Consider the following 26652-nt stretch of genomic DNA (forward strand, 5'->3'; position numbering starts at 1 on the left):
AGGGCTGGACACTTCAGGGCACATTGTTACCTTGCTTTTTGTAACCAAGGTTGTTGAAAGCCAGAGTGGGGCTGTAGACAGGCTGCTGGGGTCAGAGCTGCTGAACTAGGGCTGTCTAGTACACGGACACTCAGGATGTGACCTGCGTGTTTGTAGGCAGGCTAGAAGTGTCCCAGGCTGGGAGCTACAATAGCAAAGCATTGTAAGCCACCCAGGGTTGCAAGGCAAGTGGTGACACAACATCTTACGGTCTCGATTGCACCCTAGATGTTGACAGGAGGTAAGTAGAATGCTGAGATGTACTTGGGAACAGGGATTGCCTTGAATTTGTGTCTTTTGTGACAAAGGTCCCTTTTCTGTTTACACCTTTTTTAAAAATCAGATGTTTGAGGGATGTAGTTGGTGCAACTATGCTATTATAATGCCAACCCTGATTCCAAAAGGTAAGAGCATTCATGTATCACTGCATTCTGTGTAGAATACATACATGTGACTGTAGTGTGTGTATCTTTACTAATCTTTCTCCATTGTGTTTCTATTTTTCAGGTGCTCCAAACCTGTTTGTACTAAAATTAAAATAATAGTAGTTGTCCTGACTGCCTAGATTAGTCTCATTAAATGTAATATTATTGTCTTTAAGGATCTGTTAGGTTCTTGTTCAAGTTTTGGACTAGAGGCAAATTGATTTAAAAATGAAAACCCTGAGTCTTCTCAGCCTAGTGTTGCTCAAAATTATGAGGTACTTTACCAGGTCAACTCCCACTGACTTCTATGAAAGTTTTGACTTTGTAAGAACTGAGTAAAGAGTGAACAAGGTGTTGGGCCCATATCCTGCTTTCTGACTGTAATAGTGCTCCACTGCTAACTGGATTTCTGACTCTCATATTACTCCAGTCATAGGTCTGGATTGCTTTTTCCTGGGAAATACCTAAGGGAGGAGATCTGAAAAAGGGAACTTCACTGAGGATCTCCTTTTAAAATTTCATCCAAATTGTTCCATCAGGCTTGGTCCTAACCCACCATCTCAGATCACCTGGATTCATAAGAGGCCAGTGCTATTCTTGTGGAAACTCTGTGCCTCTGCATACATTTCAGACCTCGTATAGGTGATGGAGAAAACAATTAGAGAGACATCAAGGGCTATCAACTTTGAATGTGCCCAGAAGTTGATGGATGGGAAGGAGACTGGTGCCTGGTGATTCCCCAGTGAAGTGCAGGGGCAGAAGATGGGACAAAGTCTGTTTTAAAAGAGGAATGCTCATTAAGCAAGAGAGGGCATTCTTTCACTATATGCAGAAGATGAGGCCAAGCAGGCAGGAATTGCTCTCTGACGTAAGGACTTGGTTCAGTACTCACAGCCAGGGTGTGGTAAGACCGAGCGGGATTGAGTTGAGGACTGTTTGTTGTTTTCCTAAAATCTGTAACTCAGATGGTGTTTAAGAGTAAAAGTCTTTGTGGTTAGGAAATTCCTTTGCTAAGCCCATGTTTCCTTGCATTAGTACCATGTTGTTCCTGAAGGACTTAACTAGAAAACCATCACTCCCACACGCAAGTGGACTCTGGGGAGAATACCCACCTGCTGAAGAAACAGACTGACAGAGCCAGAAGAGTACCCAGAAGTTACTGACTACAGGACAGACCCAACAAAGAAAATAACAGAACGCCACTAGCCATCACCTTCAGCCCCCAACTAAAACCTCTCCAAAGCATCATCAAGGATCTACAGCCTATCCTGAAGGACGACCCATCACTCTCGCAGATCTTGGGAGTCAGGCCAGTCCTTGCTTACAGACAGGCCCCCAACCTGAAGCAAATACTCACCAGCAACCACACACCACACAACAGAACAACTAACCCAGGAACCTATCCTTGCAACAAAGCCCGTTGCCAACTGTGTCCACATATCTATTCAGGAGACACCATCATAGGGCCTAATCACATCAGCCACACTATCAGAGGCTCATTCACCTGCACATCTACCAATGTGATATATGCCATCATATGCCAGCAATGCTCCTCTGCCATGTACATTGGCCAAACTGGACAGTCTCTACGTAAAAGAATAAATGGACACAAATCAGACGTCAAGAATTATAACATTCAAAAACCAGTCGGAGAACACTTCAATCTCTTTGGTCACTCAATTACAGACCTAAAAGTAGCAATTCTTCAACAAAAAACTTCAGAAACAGACTCCAACGAGAGACTGCTGAATTGGAATTAATTTGCAAACTGGATACAATTAACTTAGGCTTGAATAAAGACTGGGAGTGGGTGGGTCATTACACAAAGTAAAACTATTTCCCCATGTTTATTTCCCACCCCCCTACTGTTCCTCAGATGTTCTTGTCAACTTGTCAACTGCTGGAAATGGCGCACCTTGATTATCACTACAAAAGGTTCACCCCCCCTCCCCCGCTCTTCTGCTGGTAATAGCTAACCTTACCTGATCACTCTCGTTACAGTGTGTATGGTAAGACCCATTATTTCATGTTCTCTGTGTAAATAAATCTCCCCACTGTATTTTCCACTGCATGCATCCGATGAAGTGAGCTTATGCTCAAATAAATTTGTTAGTCTCTATGGTGCCACAAGTACTCCTTTTCTTTTTGTGGATACAGACTAACATGGCTGCTACTCTGAAATCTGGGGAAAATGTGTCTGAGAAACTGGAGGCTTGGAAAGGCTGGGGTGCTAGTACCCAGGTCTAAGCAATTGCACTGCAGGGTCCCACTGCCCAAGAAGGGTGTCAGACCTGGAATCTACACCTGGGGGAGTGCATTGGAGAGACTAGGAACTAGCTACCCAGATCCAGAGAGCTTAGAAGCATGTGGGATTCAGTGGTTGGATCTACTCACAACAGACTACAGCAGGACAGGGCCAGGTTGTGACACCTGTGTATTTCATTAATGAAGCTGTAACAGGACATGTGGACCTACATAATTGACATATTGTTTTTTGTCAGTTGGCAAAATATGGTTTACCATTTTGAATTTCATATTAATGAATGTTGCTTTAAAATAACCAGAATCAGAATATTAATCGGAAGCAGCAACATAACACAAAGATGATAATGTACATCATCATCATTCTCTGTATTCATTAGTAGAGCTAGGCAGGAAACATTTTTCACGTGCCATGAAAGTTTGAGATTTCAAATCTTTGTCCTATTCCAAAATGGGAACATCTCCAAAATGTTCATAAATTTATAAGCTGAAAAAACATTTTGGATTGGGTCAACGGAAACATTTCATTTTGATAATTTCAAAATATTTAGATATTGAACTTTTTTCTTTTTTTAATATTGTTAGTAAAAATTAACTAAAATTTTGAAACAAGTTGTTTTGAATTGAAAAAAAAATGAAACGTTTCATTTTGAAATTGTCAAAACAGGCCATTTTAACAATTTTGAAACTTAAAAAAAATTAATTAGGGAAAATTCTGACAAATCTTTCTCTTGAAAAGTTTCTGTTTTGATGAATCAACATTTTCTACAAAAAAAAAAAAACACTTTGATGAAAAATTCCCAGCCAGCCCTGTTAATAAAGTTTACAGTTTTAACCAAAATAAAGTTCTACATAAATGAATGTCTGTGAATTCTGAAAATAGTGATTTTACCTAACTAAATTTCTGACAGGATTATTAGAAAAAAAAATCCCTCCAGTTTCTTAATAGAAATGCCCATGGATTTTTGTAATGCACAAGGGAAACAGTACATTTATATTGATTTGGTGATCCTACCTTTCAACTGATGAACAGAGCAAGTAGTGGTTGCTGCGCTTTTTATTATTTATGTGTATGACAGCAGTGTTTAGAGGCCCCAAATCAGATATGGCCCCATTAGGTTAGGCACTGTACAAACATATAGGAAGATACAGTTCCTGCCCCAAACAGCTTACAATCTAACTAGACAGAAGGTGGGAAACAGCAAGAGAGAAGTGAAGTGACTTATCCAAACTCATTTAGCAGGTTAGTGGCAGAACTAGAACCCAGGTCTCCTGGCTCCCAGACCAGAATGGACCACACTGTCTCTCGGCTATCACAGGATTGTTTCACTTTCCACAAAGATGATGTGTTAAAAGTGCAAAAACTTTAGTAGCAATTGGGTGGACAGAGTTATTAATACATTTTAACACAGTGTTTGTCCAGCCAAATTCTCCATCTTGTTGATTTATAGAATCTTGCTTCATTTCAAACAGGTTTTTATTTGACAAATATTACACACCACTAAAATGAGGTACTATAATAAATTATTGAACACATTTTTGTTTCTGTTGTACTGTGAGATTTTTAGCACAGCTTGTTTTAATAAAATGTCTGTTTTGCATGTACTTGTTTCTAAAAATTAAAATATATTGAATACACGATTACCCTGTCAATACAGACTGACTAGCTAGCCATAACAAAATAATTTGGTGGATTTTCTTAAGATGGTTTATTAAACATTAATGACTGCTACCAAATGTAATCCTTATTTTTCTTCTATAATAATGTCAGGGATAAGAGTTATATAATCTTGAGTTCTGAGTAAAATGTTTGAGAGAATGTTTTGGAGTGGTCAGGTTGTTCCCTATCCCAGTTGCTCTTTCAAAGACTTTTTTTTAAAAAGTAAATATAGATAAAGTTCTCTGATTAGTGCATGGTCAGTAGTCCTCTCATGGGTTGAACTTGATATGCAACACATCCACTCTGCAGGGCTGAAAACCAGCTGCTGTCATGCTTCTTTAAGCACTGCCCCCAAGCTCACTGCTCAGACGTGTCTCCGCAGACTCCCTGGTCTGGTAGTTTCTGAGTTTGGGAGCAAGAATTACATTTTTGGGGACCATTATAATTATTTGGCATAGCTGGCAGTACAGAAGACTCCTTTTATGTGGCACAACTGATTTTTGGCTCAATGGTAATATTTCTTGTATTTAGATACTCCTTATACAGGGAGTATCTGCCACTACAAATAGGTGTAGCCTCAGAACATGACAGTCAAGGTATTGTAACCCCTTAACCCCTTGAGCAAGCATCTTAGAGAGGTAATTAAGAAAAAGCAGAAAGAATATAGGGAGTGGAAGAAGGGAGGGATCAGTAAGGAAAGCTACCTTATTGAGGTCAGAATATGTAGGGATAAAGTGAGACAGGCTAAAAGTCAAGTAGAGTTGGACCTTGCAAAGGGAATTAAAACCAATAGTAAAAGGTTCTATAGTCATATAAATAGGAAGAAAACAAAGAAAGAAGAAGTGGGACCGCTAAAAACTGAGGATGGAGTGGAGGTCAAGGATAATCTAGGCATGGCCCAATATCTAAACAAATACTTTGCCTCAGTCTTTAATAAGACTAAAGAGGATCTTAGGGATAATGGTAGCATGATAAATGGGAATGAGGATATGGAGGTAGACATCACCATATCTGAGGTAGAAGCGAAACTCAAACAGCTTAATGGGGCTAAATCGGGGGGCCCAGATAATCTTCATCCAAGAATATTAAAAGAATTGGCACAAGAAATTGCAAGCCCATTAGCAAGAATTTTTAATGAATCTGTAAATTCAGGGGTTGTACCATATGATTGGAGAATTGCTAACATAGTTCCTATTTTTAAGAAAGGGAAAAAAAGTGATCCAAGTAATTATAGGCCTGTTAGTTTGACATCTGTAGTATGCAAGGTCTTGGAAAAAATTTTGAAGGAGAAGGTAGTTAAGGACATTGAAGTCAATGGTAAATGGGACAAAATACAACATGGTTTTACAAAAGGTAGATCGTGCCAAACCAACCTGATTTCCTTCTTTGAGAGAGTAACAGATTTTTTAGATAAAGGAAACGCAGTGGATCTAATTTATTTAGATTTTAGTAAGGCGTTTGATACTGTGCCACATGGGGAATTATTAGTTAAATTGGATAAGATGGGCATCAATAGGAAAATTGAAAGGTGGATAGGGAATTGGTTAAAGGGGAGACTACAACGGGTCCTACTGAAAGGTGAACTGTCAAGTTGGAGGGAGGTTACCAGTGGAGTTCCTCAAGGATCAGTTTTGGGACCAATCTTATTTAATCTTTTTATTACTGACCTGGGCACAAAAAGTGGGAGTGTGCTAATAAAGTTTGCAGATGATACAAAGCTGGGAGGTATTGCTAATTTAGAGAAGGACAGGGATACCCTACAGGAGGATCTGGATGACCTTGTAAACTGGAGTAATAGGAATAGGATGAAATTTAATAGTGAGAAGTGTAAGGTCATGCATTTAGGGATTAATAACAAGAATTTTAGTTATAAGCTAGGGACGCATCAACTAGAAGTAACGGAGGAGGAAAAGGACCTTGGAGTATTGGTTGATCATAGGTTGACTATGAGCTGCCAATGTGATATGGCTGTGAAAAAAGCTAATGTCGTCTTGGGATGCATCAGGAGAGGTATTTCCAGTAGGGATAAGGAGGTTTTAGTACCGTTATATAAGGCACTGGTGAGACCTCACCTGGAATACTGTGTGCAGTTCTGGTCTCCCATGTTTAAGAAGGATGAATTCAAACTGGAACAGGTACAGAGAAGGGCTACTAGGATGATCCGAGGAATGGAAAACTTGTCTTATGAAAGGAGACTCAGGGAGCTTGGCTTGTTTAGCCTAACTAAAAGAAGGTTGAGGGGAGATATGATTGCTCTCTATAAATATATCAGAGGGATAAATACCAGAGAGGGAGAGGAATTATTTAAACTCAGTACCAATGTGGACACAAGAACAAATGGATATAAACTGGCCACTAGGAAATTTAGATTAGAAATTAGACGAAGGTTTCTAACCATCAGAGGAGTGAAGTTTTGGAATAGCCTTCCGAGGGAAGTAGTGGGGGCAAAAGATCTATCTTGCTTTAAGATTAAACTCGATAAGTTTATGGAGGAGATGGTATGATGGGATAACATGGTTTTGGTAATTAAATATTCATGGTAAATAGGCCCAATGGCCTGTGATGGGTTTTTAGATGGGGTAAGATCCAAGTTACCCGGGAAAGAATTTTCTGTAGTATCTGGCTGATTAATCTTGCCCATATGCTCAGGGTTTAGCTGATCGCCATATTTGGGGTCGGGAAGGAATTTTCCTCCAGGGCAGATTGGAAGGCCCTGGAGGTTTTTCGCCTTCCTCTGTAGCATGGGGCATGGGTCACTTGCTGGAGGATTCTCTGCTCCTTGAGGTCTTCAAACTACAATTTGACGACTTCAATAGCACAGATATAGGTGTGAGGTCTTTTTTAGGAGTGGTGGGTGAACTTCTGTGGCCTGCATTGTGCAGGAGGTCAGACTAGATGATCATAATGGTCCCTTCTGACCTAAATATCTATGAATCTATGAAAACCCAAATATTAGTGATTAGCCGATATTCAGGAATTTGTGGGTTGTTTCCGATGGAGGATACTAGATACTTGATACTAGAGTCAGCTATTTCCATGTTGGAATCCTGCTTATTTAGAAAGAATATACACAAAGTCCTGTTCCTCTGAACACAGTGGGGTCAAAAAACAGGAAGCAATTTCCCTGCTCATAGTTTAAAGCCTGTCTTCCCGACAGCATTCTGCTCCAGAAGTTCTCTCTCTTTGTCTAAGGGCCACACTACGAGAGCTTTGTTTGCTGTCTCCTAGTTTTCTTCTGTTCTCACCCTCTGCTTTCTGACTGCTTGTTACACATGGATATACACACACAGATCGACCCAGTTAGTCTGCAGCCCCTGCATTTGCATTCAATGTAGTCTTTGGATAATGGCTTCCACTGTTTCAGCTATTACTAACCAAAAGGATATTTAACTGTTGTCACATTTAGTCTGAATATCACACCTATCAAATTCAACCAGTTTGTAACTGCCCAAAGATGGAAGACATGCTTGCTGGGAGCCTGGGGAGCTGATGTGCTCCCCAACCTGTGCAAAGCCTGTAATGTCAGAGCAGTTGGGCAACAAGTTTCATTTGACCCCTCTTCCTCTCATGGACATCTGAGCACAGCAACTTCTTCCACATACACTGACTTGTCAGAGCTAACTCCTAGCATATTGAGATTCAGGAAAGGAGACAGGCATTTTTCAGCATACTTGTTCTTCAGTTTCTGCACATACTTCACCCCAAATAGAGTCTTTACCAATAATCAAAGGCTCCTTGGCTCAAATTCAGATTCCCCAGACAATTGTGTCACCTGATTGTCCACTCAGAGAAGTCTAAAATATCCTTTCCTTTCAAGCATCTATCATCTCATACCCTTCAGGAGAACATTGAGCATTAGTATCAGAAAACACAGATGTCTCAAGCACAAGGGATTTCCACTGCACTTTTCCAGACAGTAAATTGATTTATAAATCCAAAATGCCATCTGCTTATCAATACAGGTCACAGTGGATATAACTCCCTTGCCCTCTGCTCTGTCACTCCCCATTAAATTCAGAGTCCAGTTCAAGGTTTCTATCCTGATATAAAAACCCCTCCATGGGATTGTTCTGTAACTATCTGAGAAATGGATTGCCTTTCCCTTGGTGACCATTACCTCCCATGACATCTGCATTCCACAATGAATCTATCAATAAATAGAGGAGGCTCATAAATGCCGAAGACAGTTTTCAGAGGAGCTGGATCTATATAATGAAACTCACTCCTGCAAGAGATGAAAAATTACTACAGCCCTCACCACTTTCAGAACTAAAGGCAAAATTCCTAGCCCCACCTCCAATCACACACACACAAAAGCAGGCAAAGAAACAATTTCCCCTCCCGACTCAGAAGATAAAGATTATTTCTATTTTTATATCCTTGAGAGGCTTCAATGATGGAGCCATATGAGTACCTAGGTAGAGGGAAATGATACAGGGCTTGGCTACAGTTCTTTAAGGATAAAGGTTTTAGCTCTTGAAACTCGACTCTGAACCTGCTATAAAGACATGCAAGGTAGTTCATCCTCACGTTTCTTGTATCCTCAAGACTGTCAGATGTCTCAGACCAGCTATCAGGTTTCCAGTATGTAAAAGGATTTTTACTTTAGTCTCTCATGTTCACATATTTGGAAGTTTGCTTTTATTTTCCTATTGTCTCTTATGGCTATTTCCTCTACGATTATTGTCAACAAACCAGGAACACTTTCTTGTAAGGACCCATTTCTTGAGGAGTTCAAGATCCACATAGGTTTGTGCTTCAGAAGAGATCCAAATTCAGAGCTAAAGTGTATTCACTTCTGCTTTAAAACATCATACCTAAAGAAAATATTATCTGCATGAGGACAGAGCTCCAAATTCTGTTTGAAAAGAACAGCCCTAAAACTCTCATGCTCTGTGGTTGGACCAAGATTACTGAATAAAGGGTCTAAAGGTATCCAAAGCCCCCCTGTGGGATTTTCAGAAGTGCCTTAAGTGTGTTAGGCACAGAATCGCACCTCTTCTGAGAATCACACCACTTCCGAGAATCGCACCTCAATTTTTATATTAGTTGAAGCAGTTGTCAGAGAATTGTACATTACATTTAAAAACTACATGGTTCTGAAATGCCTACTCACTCCACTAGGTCCCAAGCAATGTCAAGGGCAAAGAAGAAACGAGCCTTCTGTGAAGAGAGCTGTAAAACTGCTATCTGAGCTGCTCTCATTCATTTACCAAGATTATAAAGTTCATATGCTGCCCTCTTTGGATTCTTTCTTTAGGTACAGAATCTTGCATCTATCCTCCTTGTTTCCATTCTCAGTCTCTCTCTAGGTCATTGTCTTCATGCTGATTCTTTAAATTCTCCTCCTCTTCTTGTTATACCAATAAAATAAAAACCAGCAGGATCTTATTAAAGGGAAAAAGGCAAAATACCACATTTATTGTGAATACAGAAAGAATCATAGTAAGCAGTTAGTTATAGTTATAACATTCCATTCAATCTCATATTTATTCACACATTCATTCATACACACACACACACAGAGGTTCTGCAAGGTTGTTATCATAGTAAGCAGTTAGTTATAGCTATAACATTCCATTCAATCTCATATTTATTCACACATTCATTCATACACACACACACACACAGAGGTTCTGCAAAGTTGTTATCATAGTTACCAGCCTTAGAGTTGCTCATGCCAAGCCACTGGCCAGGTGGCCTGGACATGAGGAGGGAGCAGGGCCTTGTCAGATGCTCATCTGATGCTCCTGGAAGTTGGTTTGCAGAATCAGACCCCAAAGTTCTCACTTTTTAGAGTCTATTTTTATAGGAATTTCTTCCTATGCCAGTCTATGGGAATTGCTTCATCATGCTGTTGCTGAATCAATCAGCAGATAGCACATTCCTGACGCTCCGTGCTGCTAGATGTTATCTTGTTCTTTGGCTCTCCCATTGGGTGGATTCCAGTCTGCCTTCCGGGGGGGGGGAGTCCTCTGGTTATTTCCACTTGACGCCTTCTTCAGCCGATGGACACTGGATTCTTAGGCTGGCACCTCCCTGATCATTCAGTTATTATCCACACCAAGCATCCATCCACATACATCCTCTATCTCTATTTTAATCACAATTGTTAATACAACAAAAGGGCGGGGAGTCTCTGGGTGCTGTTTCTGTTGTTAGAGTATTGCTTTGAGTCTCTCTCTCTGTGAATTGCTTTGAGAACAGATTCTGTCTTAGAATGTACTAACACAATTAGCAGCTTGCAAGTTTCACACACAGAGGAAGAGAAACAGTACCAAAAACCAAGAGACTTCTTAATTAGTAATACCCTGGAATTTAAACTATGGGGAATCAAACTCATTTGTGATTTTAATACAGAACTTCTTTAATATGATCCAACATTCTCTCCTTCCCTCTTTCATATGGCCTTTACTTTCTACCTCTTGCTCTTTGCACTGTGGTCTAGCCACTTCTTTTACTAATCCAGAAATGCAATTCTAAGTAGCTACACTACTTCCAAAAAAAATAAATTTTCCATCATCCCCCCAAAAATTCAACTACAATCTCCAAATTCATTTTCCATGAACAGACATATGAGCAACACTTTATTCCTGAAAATATTTGCAGAAAGTATACAAAAGGGATGTGAATGTGATAAATCAAAGTTCAGTTTATTTTCCAAAATGTTCACAAATAATTCCCCCACCCACCCACACACACCTTAATCCCCGCTGTAGAAATCAGACTACACCAAAGCTAATGAACAAACCTGAAAATTGTGGATGGTTTAGGAAAGGCTGCGGTCAGCTATATTATACAACTGCCCAATAGACAGAATTCTTGGGTAAATTGTAGGGTGATTTTACATGGATAAAATGTGAGTAAGACAAAGAGAAATTAAAATGTCTATAATAAAAAAAACACTATTTAGAAATCACTTCAACTGTTGGTATTTTATTTCTTCAAAGGGCTAATTATACAAGAAGCATTTCTTTAATCTTAAAAAAGATCAAATAACTAACAATACCATTAAACAGGGGTGCTAGTAAAAAGAAAAATGTCCTTAATTCATGCTACTGTTGCTTTTCCTTAGTTTCTCCCAATAATAGTTAAAACTAAAGTGCCAATCTTAACTTCAATTTTTCTCCTCATGGCATTTTGTTTTTAGTGTGGGTTAACCACAGAGTGTAAGACTGAATTTTAATTTTCAAGGCTTTTGTTAGTTTATTTTTCAACCATTCTTGAAATATAGTTTTCCTTTTTATTATTATTTAACATTGCTAATCTGCTCACCAAAGCTTTCACAACTGGAATATGGTCAAAAGGCAAGTGCATCTTTTCTTGTATACTTGCACATCAGCTAGAGATTTGGGTTTTCATGAGGCTTTTACTCATTTTTTAAAGTATATTCAGGCTGTTGACAAAAGAGCTTTATTTAAATGAGCTATGTAATCTTTAACAGCAGTCTGTGGAACAGATTTGACAATAAAGAAATATCTCATTACCTAGGAGCTTTGTATATTATACAGGTGTAACTTTGGTAGTTGAGTAGTATAAAAAGATAAATATTAACTGGATTTTGCTCATAAATCTGCCATTCTTACAGTGCCAAAATCTGTAGAGTTGTTGTAATTGTCATTGTTTGAGTTGTAACAATGAATGGAACTGATAAGGCTTATGTCATTTACATAGAATGCAGCATTCACATCGCATTATTGAATTAACATGAGACACATATTGGGTCTTCTGATATAAGATTAATATAATTTGAAAATAGAGAAAGTGTAGATTTAGGAATGGCACATTATTCCCTGTTTGAAATGTGATGGTGATCTGCTTAGATCAGAAGATTTTAGTAGGTGACTACTACTAGCAATGACTACTAATTAATAGTAGCAATGAAACTCCTGGTATTTGTTCTGTTTTTGTTTTGAGTATATTTTTTCATAGCTTGATGCCTGATGTTAACAGATTCTATTGTATAATTACAAAACAATGTTATGAGACCCCAGTAAGTCAATTTGGCTGTCAGTTGCAGCATTATCAGTCCAGAGTAGTGCCACATGAATAGAGTTAACAAATCTGACATCAGGAATCATAACATTCAAAAACCAGTAGGAGAACACTTCAACCTCTCTGGCCACTCAGTAAAAGATTTAAGGGTGGCAATTTTGCAACAGAAAAGCTTCAAAAACAGACTCCAATGAGAAACTGCTGAGCTTGAATTAATATGGAAACTAGATACTATTAACTTGGGCTTGAATAGAGACTGGGAGTGGCTGGGTCATTACACAGATTGAATCTATTTCCCTAAAATTAAGTATCCTCACACCTTCTTGTCAACTGTCTAAATGGGCCATCTTGATTATCACTACAAAAGTTTTTTTCTCCTGCTGATAATAGCTCATCTTAACTAATTAGCTTCTCACAGTTTGTATGGCAAATTCTACCTTCTCTGTATGTATGTGTGTGTGTTTGTGTGTGTGTATATATATATATATATATATATATATATATATATATATATATATACTCTTACTATATGTTCCATTCTATGCATCCGATGAAGTGGGCTGTAGCCCACGAAAGCTTATGCTATAATAAATTTGTTAGTCTCTAAGGTGCCACAGGTACTCCTGTTCTTTTTGCAGATTCATGACAGGCTTTCTGCTTTCATTTCCAGTGCCCAACCCCACCCTGGTCCGCAGCAACTGGAAGAAGCCATTACACGGAAAGTCTGGCCCCATCCCTATATCCCTGAGCTGGAGTATGCTCAACTGATCTGTGGGAATGATGCGTGTACAGTTCGGTTACTTGTATGAGCTGTTGGGATGGAGCATGCTCAGGTGCTCTTTTGGGTCATCTGCAAGAAACTCAAATGTGCTTAATGAGGATGGATTCTTTGGAGACTTTAGCTTCTGAAATCATAGTTATCTCTACTGAGCATTTTAAAAGACTTATAAATTGGCACAATTTGGGCAGATTTTCACAGGGATCACAAGAAATACAGCCCTGATAAAGGGCATCCACTGTCATGTTTCAACCCCTGCTTCAAAGCATACGGATGGTAGAACTTTTCTAAGAAAAGTCATCAGAATTTTTTTGCCGTGGAAAAAACAACACATTTATTGTGTTGACCCCTGACCTGCTCTTGGAGGGTACATGTTTTTGGGTAAAATATAATCTATTTGCTAAGCATGTGTATAGAAATAATAATGGAATTTATTGAAGCTGAAACAGCAAGTAGAAGAACCAAAATATGTGTATTAAAATAGGCTTGGCTATGTCTTAAGCATTAAGAGTTAAGTGCTTAGAATGAGGCCAAGTATAAATTGGTAGTTGGTATAAGCTGGCAATAATAGTATGTGCTTGACCAAAGGTTATAAAAGTTAGCAATATGACTCTTGTGATTTTTTAGCAATGCATTATGTGATAAATAGGTAAACCACAGACAAACATCTTAGGGTATTTTGTATAATTCCAATTTGGAGAAATGAAAATTTTAAGCACAGAGGGCCTGATTGTCCCTTCTCTTACACTGGTGTAAATCAGGAACAGTACTGAAATCAGTGGAGTTTCATTGATGCAAAATAGGTATAAATGAGAGGAGAATCAGGCCTATGATCACAGCTCCATGTAATGCCAGTACTTAGTCTTTGGCCAGAAGTGGTAACTGAAGCAACCTAAGAAGAATGTTATCCATCATTGAAAATGCACTTCTGGCTTTGGAGACCTCTCTGTGTTCCAGTCTGTTTTGGTTTTTTGGGTTTTTTTTTTTTTGCAGGTTCTGCATTCAGTAGGCATAATGAGCCTTTAACAAGATGAATCTCTCTTAGAGGTCTATGTACTATGCTATATCTGCCCAACAGTGAGGCTTTGGTCTAGCCCCAGGCAGCTAGGATACCATAGTAAAAGCTGGTCTGCTATCAGCCCTGGGTAACAAAATTGACAAGGACTGCTCCCTGTGTATCCTTTGGTGCTATGGGTTTGCATAAAGTATTGGCTCTTTTATCCATGCTTTTGGTCCAAAATTTGACCTACCTAAAAATTGTTATAATCTGGTGAGATATGTGCCTCAGAATCTTGGTTCCTCCAATGAGAAATTACAGATAAAGATATTAGGTCTGGTGGTCACACAGATGTAAATCAGCAATTAATTAAATGCAATCTGTGGAGGTACACTACTGTAAAAACGAGTCTAGGCAAGAACAGAATCAGACCTCGTGTTTTTGTGGGACTCTCCTCTTTGCTGGGTCAGCAGCAGCAGCTAATTAACAACCCCATTTTTTCCCCAGAGCTGTGCTGATATTATTGATGATACTGATATATAAACAAAGAATTAAATAAACAGAGCCATATGCTCCCCTCTGCTGTGAGTCACAGAGGGGAATGACAACAAAAACAGGGTAAAACAGGGCAGTAAAGCTCCCAAACTGCAGAACTGGGAGGGCAGCTCCTCCACAGCATACTTCCCTCTCCCCAGGAGCTTATAGAAGTGCATCCACAGCAAAGCAATATGGTTAACGCTTCCTGGTTTATGGGGCAAGGGGAGGGAGGAGCCATTCGCTGCAGTATTCTCCCCTCCCAGGAAAGTAGAAATCTGTGGAAGTTAATGTTCCTCCTTGCAGCATTAACTTCTACTCTGAGCCTGCACCAGCCCCCACTATTCCCCTGAGAGGGGTTATTTTGCAGCCAACTGAGCCAATGTCACAGCCTCAGGAGAGTAACATTGCATAGCAGGTACTTCAGGGGGATCAGAGATTTGTTTCCCATGAATCCCCATGGTTTGGAGGCTGTGCTGCTTGTCCCTTTGGTAGCCCACTCTGCTTCAACCCTGTGCCATTAAGGGAGCATTTGTCAGAAATGAGGTGAATATCATGCAGAGTCTGGATTCTCTATCTGTTCCTACAGGTTTTATCACAAGAAAGGACATTCTTGTTTATAACTATTTTAAATTCAGTTTATTTAGGAATGCATAGAAACAAATCATATTTGTCAGATTCACGGGGATACATTTGTAAATTTATTTTCAGATTTCTCAAAAGTTATTACAAGCAATGAAACCTAGCAATTACTTTATTGTTGTCTTTTTACCTTTGAGACCCATAGCTGTGATAAGATAAAACTGTGAACAAGTTAAAGGCTACGTGTTTGTCGCATGACCCAGCAGAGGATTTCAGGGACGGTTATGACCTCCTTCAAGGGAATAAGGGTATGTGTATAATGCAATCAGATTGTGACTGCAAATGCAGACATACCTCAGATAGCTTTGGTCGAGCTAGCTCAAGTAACAATAGTAGTGAAGTCACCACCGCACAGGCTAGCCACCCAAATAAGTACACAGGGAAGACTTGTACAGCCTATGCTGCCACCCCTTCATTGCTATCAAAGCTAGCTCAGGTATGTCTATTCTGCTCATTCTAATTAAAGACAAGAGGCAAGTGAGTAAAATAAACAAAGGAAGATCATGGAGAGGAAGACAGGGGTGAGTATAGGAGTGACAGGCCCATGTGCTTGCTTAGCCTAACTGCAATTTTCAAGTTTTCTGTTACTTCTTTAAAACAGGCATTATAAGGCAGCAATTTCCCATATGCACATTGTACTGAATTTTTTTGTAATAGATGGCACTCAAAAGTTTTGAAGGTTTCATTTGGCTTGGATAAGGCAAAAATTTGAATGCAAACAAACCTTCTGACATCTTTCTGTCTGGCCCCTTTCACTATCTTGAACCAAATCCTTCTGCCCTCACCCAGCCATCCTTCCCGGACCTTCATTTTCCTCTCCACAAGAATCCATTCTGTAACTACATTCCTTCTCGCAGGTATCAGAACATTGAAAATATTCCATAGTGGCTTGCCTTCCATCTGACACTTTCTCTGTTGGGTTGAAGCAGACTGTTTTATTAAAATGTCATGATTTTTTTTTCATAGATTCATAGACATTAAGGTCAGAAGGGACCATTATGATCATCTAGTCTGACCTCCTGCACAACGCAGGCCACAGAATCTCACCCACCCACTCGTGCGAAAAACTTCTCACCTATGTCTAAGCTATTGAAGTCCTCAAATCGTGGTTTAAAGACTTCAAGGAGCAGAGAATCCTCCAGCAAGTGACCCGTGCATGCTACAGGGGAAGGCGAAAAACCTCCAGGGCCTCTTCCAATGTGCCCTGGAGGAAAAATTCCTTCCTGACCCCAAATATGGCGATCAGCTAAACCCTGAGCATATGGGCAAGATTCACCAGCCAGATCCCAGCAAAGAATTCTCTGTAGTAACTCAGATCCCACCACATCTAACATCCCATCACAGGCCATTGGGCCTATTTACCATGAGTATTTAAAAATCAATTAATTGCCAAAATCATGTGTTGTTTCTGCCCTTACCTGCCTCCCCGCTGAAGCCCCAGAAAAGCCTCAAATCTTCTGAGATATGAAAGCAACAGTTGGAATTCCAGAGATTTAATGTCCATAGAGACCTCAAGATAGATTCAGAAAAAAGTATTTAGCATGTTAGGGAGCAGTGGTACTTAGACAAACTTAGATTGAAAAATATGTTCACATTTGGTTTCAGCTTTTGGCTGTGATTAGGGCTGATTTTTATATTTTTCCAATTTATTTACCCAGTTTTTATTCTATGTCATTGTAATGCATAAACACTATTCAGATAGCCAAATTCAAATAAATAAATTATAAATTCTGACATACAAATATATGTTTTAATATTTTATGTCCTGAATTACTAAAATGCTGAGTACTCACAGCTTCCATAAGCCAATGGGAGTTGTGGAAGTTCAGCACTTCTGAAAATTAGGCCATATAATTTTGAAAATGCTTATTAATTACTCTGTAGGCCATATTAGTTCCTTTGGCATCAGTATAATCTATGTCCTTCTGAAAAAGTGGATTTTTTTCATGCTACTCTATGCTGGCTCTTAAGAGCAGTTATAGCTTATCATGTGAAGGCTTCTTTATTACTGGTCTCATTATTGACCTGTAGCATTGACCTTAATGAATTGTAGCATTTCCAAAGGAATGCTAGAATCCATATTGTAAATGTGGTTGACAGGCATACTCATAAAGGCCATGTGCTAACAATAGCTATAAAATTGTTGTTGAAATAATTAGCATGCTTGAACACAAAATCATGTTTCTAAACAAATTAATTTAGTTGGCTTTAATTTGTGTTTTTCCAGATCAGCCAAAGGCACTAGTCCAGATTATGGACAAATGCTGGTAGAATTTCAGTTTAAGAAATAAAACAACTTTCAATTATAAGAGCACACAGCTACCTTCAACTACATTTTGTACTGGTAGCTTTTCAATTTTGATTAAAAGATATTGCTTCTAGACTGAGATCTGCTATGCCAAGTTTTTCTGTTTGTGTTATAAACACTTGAAAATTATGGAAATACAGACACAATCTTAACTATGGGGTGTGAGAATGATGCTGCTATAGTAACTGATAAATTGTAAAAATACACTGTTTACATTTCCAGTTTGAATCATTTCAATTAGACCCCCTTCAAATCAGTACAGTTCTATGATCTGTAGTATCTTTTTCATATAAAGTCTTATTAAAAAATAGTGTCACTTTTCAACAGCTGCATTTGCTGTAATTTAGTGCAGTTAGATGCTTTCATGTCACATGGTTATAGTTAGGTAGATTAATAGGGAGTTCTATCTGGAAATTTCTTTCCTGTTATTGTTCTCCCTCAGCAGTTGATGGCTAAGTTAATTCTCTTTAGTTTTGTCATGCTCTAAAGCCCACATTGCCAAGCTATGATAAGCTTTACAAGGGGAAAAAAGCCATGGTGTCCATCAAAGTCTTAAACTTGCATTTTAAACTTTGCCCTGACCTGATGTGCCATTCAAAAAGCTTCAAAAGATTATTTTTTTAAGAAAGGTTCGATATGTCCCGAGGCTATCGGTTTTGAGTTAAACTGGGTGAAGTAGAAATATTTTACTCATCAACTTTGCAGTCACAGAGTTTGCCTCAGCTAGAACAAAACTGCTGAGGCATTTAGAGAAAATTAACCCCCCATCCTGGCAGCCAGATGTGACTGGTTTCTGATGAATGCACATGAGTGGGCTGAAAAATCAAGAGACTGTGAAATTCCTGTCAGGTCTGTACAGTGCAGAATGGGCTATTGACTGCTTTCTATATTTCCCTCCATCATTCTTCTTGAACACTGCCATTAATTTCCTCTCCTGCTCTGACTTTTTTTCCCCCTTCTTCCTCCCTTTAGCTCTCTGTGCTGCAAAGCAGGATGCACAAAGCATTGGTGGAGTACTTCAAACAGCGCGGCCTCTATAGCCAGGCTGGGCTGGCGAAGTTCCAGGCAGCCTCTCATGAGAATGCTCAGAAAATATTAGCTGTGCAGGTAGGTGATTGCAGAGAAGTAGGAAAGATCATTCTGATCTAGATTGAAAAGCAAATGATGGGTAGTGTGATGAAGCATTAAAACCATATCCCATCAGAGTTTTATAAATTTTTAACCTCTTTAATAAACTGGAATTGCATGAAGGATGAATTCAGTAAGTTAGCACATATACCATGCATAGTTTAAAAAAAGAGAAAGATTAGAGTTATTTCTCACAAACCTTTGAAAAGATTATTATAAATACATTGGATATAAACATTTGAAAAATATAGAGGCATTAGTATTGCTGTTCAGCTGTTTTAGCAAATGTTATTGTGTACTGTTTTGCAGATCTTACTGCCATGGTAAACAACACTGTCATTTTCATTTTATTCATATATAATTTCTTAAGTATGAAACTGCTATTTAGCTGAAGTACCACACCTTCATTATTAGGTTGTGTGATAACTTCACCTTTCTCCACTAATAAACAACAGGCCGGGGGAAGGGGAAGGGGTAAGGGCGGAAAGGAGGGCACAGGGTTTAACAGTGGTTTCCTCACTGGGATATAATGTTTAATATTGTATGGGTTTTATTTTTCCAGGTATATGTTTACATTTACTGGGGAAAATTGCTTTTATGTAACATAGTTTAAATGTTCTGTTCTTTTTATCTCATGCAGTGGTATGTTGTTAATATTTTTGTAAAGCCACTCTTTTCAGTCTTTTAATGGCCATAACCAGCGGGCATTTGAGAAATGTTTGTAAAAGACTTGAGTGAAAAATGTCTTCAGTCCCGTTTTTTGCAAAATAAATACAAAAATTATGTAGCTGCTAGATCTTTAATGCATCTTATTCTTATACATTTTAATTTCTATTTTCCGCAATAGAGTTTTGCTGTACAGTCCTAAGGTTGCCATATTTGTATTAAACTTTAATATTATGCAATTCCACTTCACAACTATTATTAGCATTATTTAAGGAAAAAACTAGCTTGAACAAAACTTTTAGAACTACTTTAAATTGCATCATCACTGTGATCCAGTCTCAAAACCTTGATTGAGGATTTTTTTAAACCCATGGCTTTTGTTATATACATCCAAATGTGTTTCATGGTTGTTGAAGATTCAGAAAATCCAAATCATATTAACGGAAAAAAAGAAAAGGAAAAACTAATTGAAAAATAAAAATAGAATGAGATTTTCCACTCTTCTAGTGATTTGAAATGCTCTGTTAATTTTTATGGAGTATTTAGTCAATATTCTCTTTTTTTGGTCAAATATTATACTAGAATTGTGTGCTTATTAAGACAAATAAGCAGTGAATTATACATAAAATTTTACATTTAAAATTTGAAAAACTGGAAATGCTTCCTTTTGAATCTCACAACGGCATAGCTATGATGATGAGTCTTGATCTCTTTTGTATTCAACTTCCCTAGCTGTGATGAAGAAAAGAGGTGATTAATATGCAGCCTAGAGCTCATGAATAATAACAACAGTTACGTAGAAGCCACAGGTGCCAGGTGGTTTCCTCACATATGAATCTTTAAGTTAGTCTAGTCTAATGTTATGTAGCATTTTAATGGCAGTGCTATGAACATAACCTGTGATTGAAATCTTATATCAATAACTAGTCTATATTGTAATGAATGAGCTGTCTGGAAATCCTTTGTTCTTGCATAAAATAAATTATTTCTATCATTCACACTGAGACTAAATTGTCTCTATAAATTCAGTTATCCTGAACAATTGAAATAGCTAGACATGGGCCTATACCCATCCTTCAGACACAAACCTCATCAACATTTGGGGAAGTTCAGGTCCAATTTTTGCAGCTCAGAACTATTTTTAAAAACAGCATTTTAGTTAGTATTTCAGAAACACTGGAACAGTGTATTTTCTATGTTCTGATTGCACCCATTCTGATTTGGATTCTGTTATTCAAATGCCCCTTCTATGTTCGTTACACAATTTTACCTGAAATGACTTTATGGTAGGGCTTGCCTACCTTGTGAGTTAATGCATTCTGTGGATGTGTGATTTCTAAAGCAGACTAACATGCTGCACATTGACTGGTCCATGTAGACCAGTCCATGTAGACTCTTTTGAAATCATACCCCTGGAGAGCGCATTACCACATTATGTGCAGACAAGCCCATAGGAAACATAGAAAATTATAATGGAAAACCTAGTTCAGTTAGGCCACAGAAAACAGTTCTGAGGTATTTAAAAGCATTATTTCCTGTCAGCAAAATGTCATTGTATTTTGGAATTCTCAGCATATGGATTGTTGCATTTCTGTGTGAACTGGTGCCTTCAATTTAGCATTGTTAGTGCCAGATTGTCTCTATCCATTTAGCAAGTAGCTATATAAGCTCTTATACTGGTGTCTGTCACCGTAGTATCTCAGTGCTTCCTAAGATTAAAAAATGACAATTTAATGATACCGCTCTCCTCTTTCCCACCAGCAAGAGACAGGCTTGGTTTGTTATTTTTGTTGTTTAATATTTATATTGTGGTAGTGCCTACAGGCTGGGGCCCCATTGTGCTGGGCACTGTGCAAATAAAAAAACAGTTACTGCCCAGAAGACTTTACATTCTAACAACTTACATTGGATACAGTAAACAGATAGGGTGGAGCACAAGGTAATTGTGACAGTCATGAACAGTGAAATAGGCAGCAGTTACAGCACACAAGGTGCCTAACCATTCTCAAGTGTTATGTAGGCACCAGGGCTTAGGTGGGTTGTAAGGAGAGATTTAAAGGAGGATAATGTAGTGGCCTTGCAGATTTTTACAGAGAGCTCCTTCCTCACACACCTGGTGACATATGAGAATGCATGGCGGTGCTTGCTGGAAAATTTGACAAATGGACAATCAAGGGCAGTGTCGTTAGCTGATTGGAGTTGGGAATTGACATCTTGTAAGTATACATGAGATCACAGGTACAGCGGGGATAGGCCATGGAGTGCCTTAAAAGTGAAAATAAGAAGTTTGTATTTGATGTTGTGGTGAAGAAGGGGTCAGTGGAGCAATGCAAAGAAAAGCGTGACATGATCAAAGAGTTGAACCAAGAAGATTTTTTGCTGTAGTGTTTTGAATGGATTTTAAGTCGGGCAAGATGAGATTTGTCAAAACCAGAGAGAAGGATGTTGTAGTAGACGAGACACATGATAATGAGGTCTGGAGGACAATTTTAGCTGTGTGGCTGGATAATAAAGGCCAGATCTTGCATAAGTTTTACAGGCAGAAGCAGCAAGATTTAAACACTACTTGAATGGAAGGGTCTAAAGAGAGGGACAAGTTGAAGATAATGCCCAGGTTTCAGGCCTGCATGACAGAGACAATGGTGGTGTTGTCCACAGTGACTTTGAAAAGAGGAAGAGGAGAGGATTTTAGGGGAAAGATAAAGAGCTCTGTTTTGCTCAGATTAAGCTTTAGTGGATGGCTGGATGTCAGTGATGAGATGTCAGAAAGACAGATTGAAATTTTAGTTTGGACAGAATGAGACAGATAAGAGGTGGAGCGGTAGATCATATCATGATTGTTGAAGTCATATATGTGAATAAGATAACCCAGAGACAGTGTAGAGGGAGAAGAGCAAGGGCCCAATAGAGAGCCGTGTGAGACTCCCCCTGAAAGACGGAGCACTGAAGAGGAAGATCCTCCAAATGACACACTGAAGGAGCACTTAAAGAGGTCGGAGGAGAACCAGGAGAGGATTGAGTCACAAAAGCCAAAGGCGGACAAGATTTCAAGAAGAAGAGTGTGGTTGACAGTGTCATAAAAGAGCTGAGAATTCAAGTAGGATAAGAATGGAGTGTTTTGTGTATTTGTTCATGTGCTTATGTCTGAGAAAATAAACATATGAGATTGGGTTGCTACTGTAGGAAATCTTGGGTAAAGAGAGAGGCTTTACTCTTAATTCTGATTGCTGCAAAGTTGGTGATCAGTCTTATTTCATTTGGCAGTGTTCCATAATTCTCATTGTGGACAGGAAACTGCAGAACCCACCAAAGCCACCAGAGTCAAAGGCCATCTTTATGATACCATCCCCACAGATTACCTGCTGACCTTCCCTGGCCCTCATGGCACCATACTTCATGCCCAGAATAGAGGGATCCTACATAATAGAAAAGAAAAGTGCCTAAATTAACGATGAGTGGAAAAAATAGGTTTTCATAATTGTCTCACTTAAAATGTATAAGCCAAGAGGCCAAGTCCTAAAACGATTCACCAAGTGTAGAGCTTACTCTTGGGAATAATCACACCGAAATCAATGGGACTGTTCACGGTAATAAGCAGTATGCCTGGTAATAAGCATAATTGGTGAAGCACAGGCTGCTTGGTGTATCTGGAGCATTTAGTTCAAGCTGCCCATAAATCCCCCTTCCACCTGAGCACCTAGGGCCAGCCTTAAAAGTGGCTGCTTTTTAAGTGGTGGAGTTTCACTGCAGACTTAAATTATGCGTGGACAGATAGGGCCAAGATTATGCTCGATAAAGCAGAGAGGGGGAGTCACCAGGGAGCCAGCTACCACTCACTGCTTCTCGGCCAAGCCCTAACATAGATTGCAGCGATGTAGGAGCTCCCCCAACATGCAATAGCTGGCAGCAGAACCAAGGCACTGTCCAACCAGTTGAGCATAACCAGAATACATTGCACTCCATGTAAACCTCCTCCCTGCCTCAGGAGCTGTGAAGAAGATGGTGTACCTGGAAGATCACTGAGCTGGTTCTATACTTGCTGGGCACTCCCCAAGAGCTAGGAGGATACGTCCAATGCGTGTTCCCTTTTTGTCACCTCAGCAGCATAAAAAGAGCAAAGTGGAGCAGAAAATCTGCACCATAACTTGGAATCAGTTTGTACAATTTATCAAACACATTGGATCTTTTCACAACAGACTTTTGTATAGTTATTATTTGTTATTAACTTGAGCGTGGCAGGTATGAGAGATTAGAAAGTATGCGCTAAGTAGAGACAAGATAAGGGTCTAAGGGTAAAAAAGGCAACAACGCTAGTGGCATCCAAAGCACCAAAAATAATGTGAGTGTCCCCCATGAAGCCAGAATTTCTGGGACCATCACCTGATCAGGTAAAAACACTTATATTTCTTTTTCCACTGGTTACATATTTTCTCTAACATGCTGCTAGAACCGGGAATAAAATGCACATTCAGAAAAGCTTTTGATTTTTATGCTTTTTACTAAACTAAATGTATAAGATCATGCAGGAAATCTACTTTTGCCCATATATTATATATGGGTGCTGTAACCCATTCTTTTTTTTCTAAAAGTAAAATATATATGCTACTTTACTTTGTATGGCCCCTTTTATTTCAGCCCTCAAAACGTTTTAAAATATAGATTCCAATGCTAGCATTACCCATGTAGTTGCTTTGTGTTTTCATGTTTAAATTTTGCCTTTGAAATAGAAGCGATCCATTAAGTGCTCATACTCACAGTGATTATACTAGCAGTGGAAAACACAATTTAAAAATGTCAAATTTCAGTTGTGATGTTTAAAAAAAGGATTAAGGATTTCACTTTTATAATATAAGAATAAACATGCCTAAATGCAGATTTACAATGGAGTACATTGCTGATGCATAAGTCATTGGCTCAAATAATTCATGCTGGCAATTTGGCCTCTTTACTTGTATTTTTGGAGAGAAGAGTATGGGAAACTTACTTCTTGGGCAAGGTTATCATGTCTTCTTACAATCTTCCCTCTTCCCACCTCTCTCTCGTTCAAAATCTCCCTTGGTTCTCTCTGAGAGCACCCAATGGCAGAATTTGACAGATCAGAATTCAAGGGTGATCTAATTTAAACAGTGTTTTCCTTAAATTCTGGGGAGCTTTCAGATGTCTTTAATGTCTCTGAGGGAAGAATTTGTGTGGAACTAAGAGAAAGTTCCACATGTGAGGTCATACACTAAACTGACTTTTGATCCAAACATAATTGCATGGGAGTTAAAACCCATAATATACAGTAGGAAAGGAATAATGGCTGTTATTGGAGCTTATGCCAATTTTTCTGAAAATCAAAGCTGTAGGGGGGTTCTTCCTTGTCCAGGTTTGAGACAGGTTGGTGCAGTGATATGCAGGAAAACACACTGCTGTTATGTGTGCTGTCCTTGTTCTATAGATCACCAGAGGATTTCAGTTTCCAGGACACCTTGCACAAGCACTAAATACATTTTTCAATCAGTTACAGAATACGAAATATATCTTAAGAAAATAATTCAGATTAAAAAGGTTAGCTGTGCACTCACACACAAGTGTACAAGGTATTTTTTTATTTCCAAAGGTATTTGCTGTACAACTGAAATTTTGCCTAGTAAGTTGCACAGTACTGTTGTGGAGTTTTGATTATTTGGCTCTTCAGTAGCTTGGGTATCCATCTACTTTAATCATGACAGTTATGAATGTTTTATGGCAATCTGGTGAATTACCTGAAATGGCAAGTGTTGGCTGAACTTTTGAAGCTGTGTAGTGATGAGTGTATCTATATTTTAGCCCTGTAACTATAACTCAATCCTGACCTTTGTAGGTTTAGACCATCCTTTCTAGATGAAGTTTGTTGTTTTGTTTTTTTTCCAGCTATAGTCCCATTGCCAAAATTGTCTTTATGGCTAAATACTGGGAAAGACAGTATCATTAGTGTCATCGTTGAAACTTTATATTGTTTGACAAATGGTTTCCTCTGATACTCAGACCACAGGACTGCCATTGAAAGAGTATGTAAAGATTGTGAGCCTGGCTCTCCACTGCCTTGCCCCTTGCATAGTCATTCGCAGTTGTGCAAAGTGGCTATAAAAGTCTACCATCAGTTCTCAGAGTTTGGAGAATTCTGATCTGATAGTATTTTACATTCACTTTGCTCAGCTTAAATGACTACATAAGGTGCAAGGCAGAAAAGGATCAGTCCCCTTTTGTTTCAGTTTGACTCCAATGTTCTTGCACTATTATGGCTTTTTCCAGTTGCACTAAACTTTATGAATTATCCTGGGGTCTTTTTAAAATCACTTGGGCAGGATTATCAGATGATGCAATTCAATATAGCCCAGTCACTTCAGTGGAATTATACTAATTTACACCAGAGGACATCTATCCTATTAAGCTCTTTGGGCCATATCCTCATCTGGGCCATTTGGCAGAGGTCAGCAAAGGAAAGAAGTCCTCCCTTCCAAGGTTGCAGAGTGTCAGGAAAGTTGCTGCAGTCATCCTTGTGGCTCCTACATCCTGTAATGAGGAAATAGTAAGTGCATCTTCTTAGTCCTTATGATCCTGGCATCCTGTTCAACTATCCTCATACCCAAATGCAGTTCCTCTTAGGACAGGGCCATCTATAATCATGGACACTGGTGGCAGGGTCTGCCCTCCTGTCTTTTGAAAACAATTCATTTATGGTTTGCTTCTTATTTGTCAGATGGTAGTCAGTTTGTTAAGGCCATCTTTTGTTCTCTAACTTATTTACACAGGTGTGTTATGGTGTCCCTCAGGGTTGATGATCTTCAAATTCTTTATGCTCACTCTTTTATTTTTCTCTGTTATGAGTTGAGTTATCACCATTTATGCTGATTACACTCAGTTTTTTGCCTGCTGATTTCCCTTTAGCAGTCTTGCTGTTTCTGTCTTGTCTTGGAGACATATGGAGTTAGATGACAGATAACTTTTCTTAAGGGGACATTGCTACACACTTTTTAATTAGTTTTAAACTTTTTATTATTTACTTGTGATTATTTGTAGTAAGCATTTAGAAGATTGAAGATAAATTTCACTGAGTACCAATTCTCCCATTATTCATTTGTAAACATTTTTTGTATGTTTAAAGTGGAATTGGGACAAGTAAGATGGCCGTTTTTGTTTCTGCTCATATGGACTAGTGGCTTTTGACTTGAACAGTTTGTCAGATAAGGCAAG

The 26652-nt window shown here is 38.8% G+C and overlaps 1 protein-coding gene across 1 annotated transcript in view; it reads left to right on the forward strand.

Moving 5' to 3' along the window:
• The window catches only part of CCDC178 (coiled-coil domain containing 178), a 357941-nt gene that overhangs the window by 302057 nt on the left and 29232 nt on the right, over window positions 1–26652 (forward strand). The window contains 1 exon segment of the mRNA XM_073331282.1: window positions 18613–18747. Within this exon segment, the coding sequence (XP_073187383.1) occupies window positions 18613–18747 (135 nt within the window).

This window comes from Lepidochelys kempii, chromosome 2 (genome assembly GCF_965140265.1).
Source record: "Lepidochelys kempii isolate rLepKem1 chromosome 2, rLepKem1.hap2, whole genome shotgun sequence".
Taxonomy (NCBI): domain Eukaryota; kingdom Metazoa; phylum Chordata; order Testudines; family Cheloniidae; genus Lepidochelys; species Lepidochelys kempii.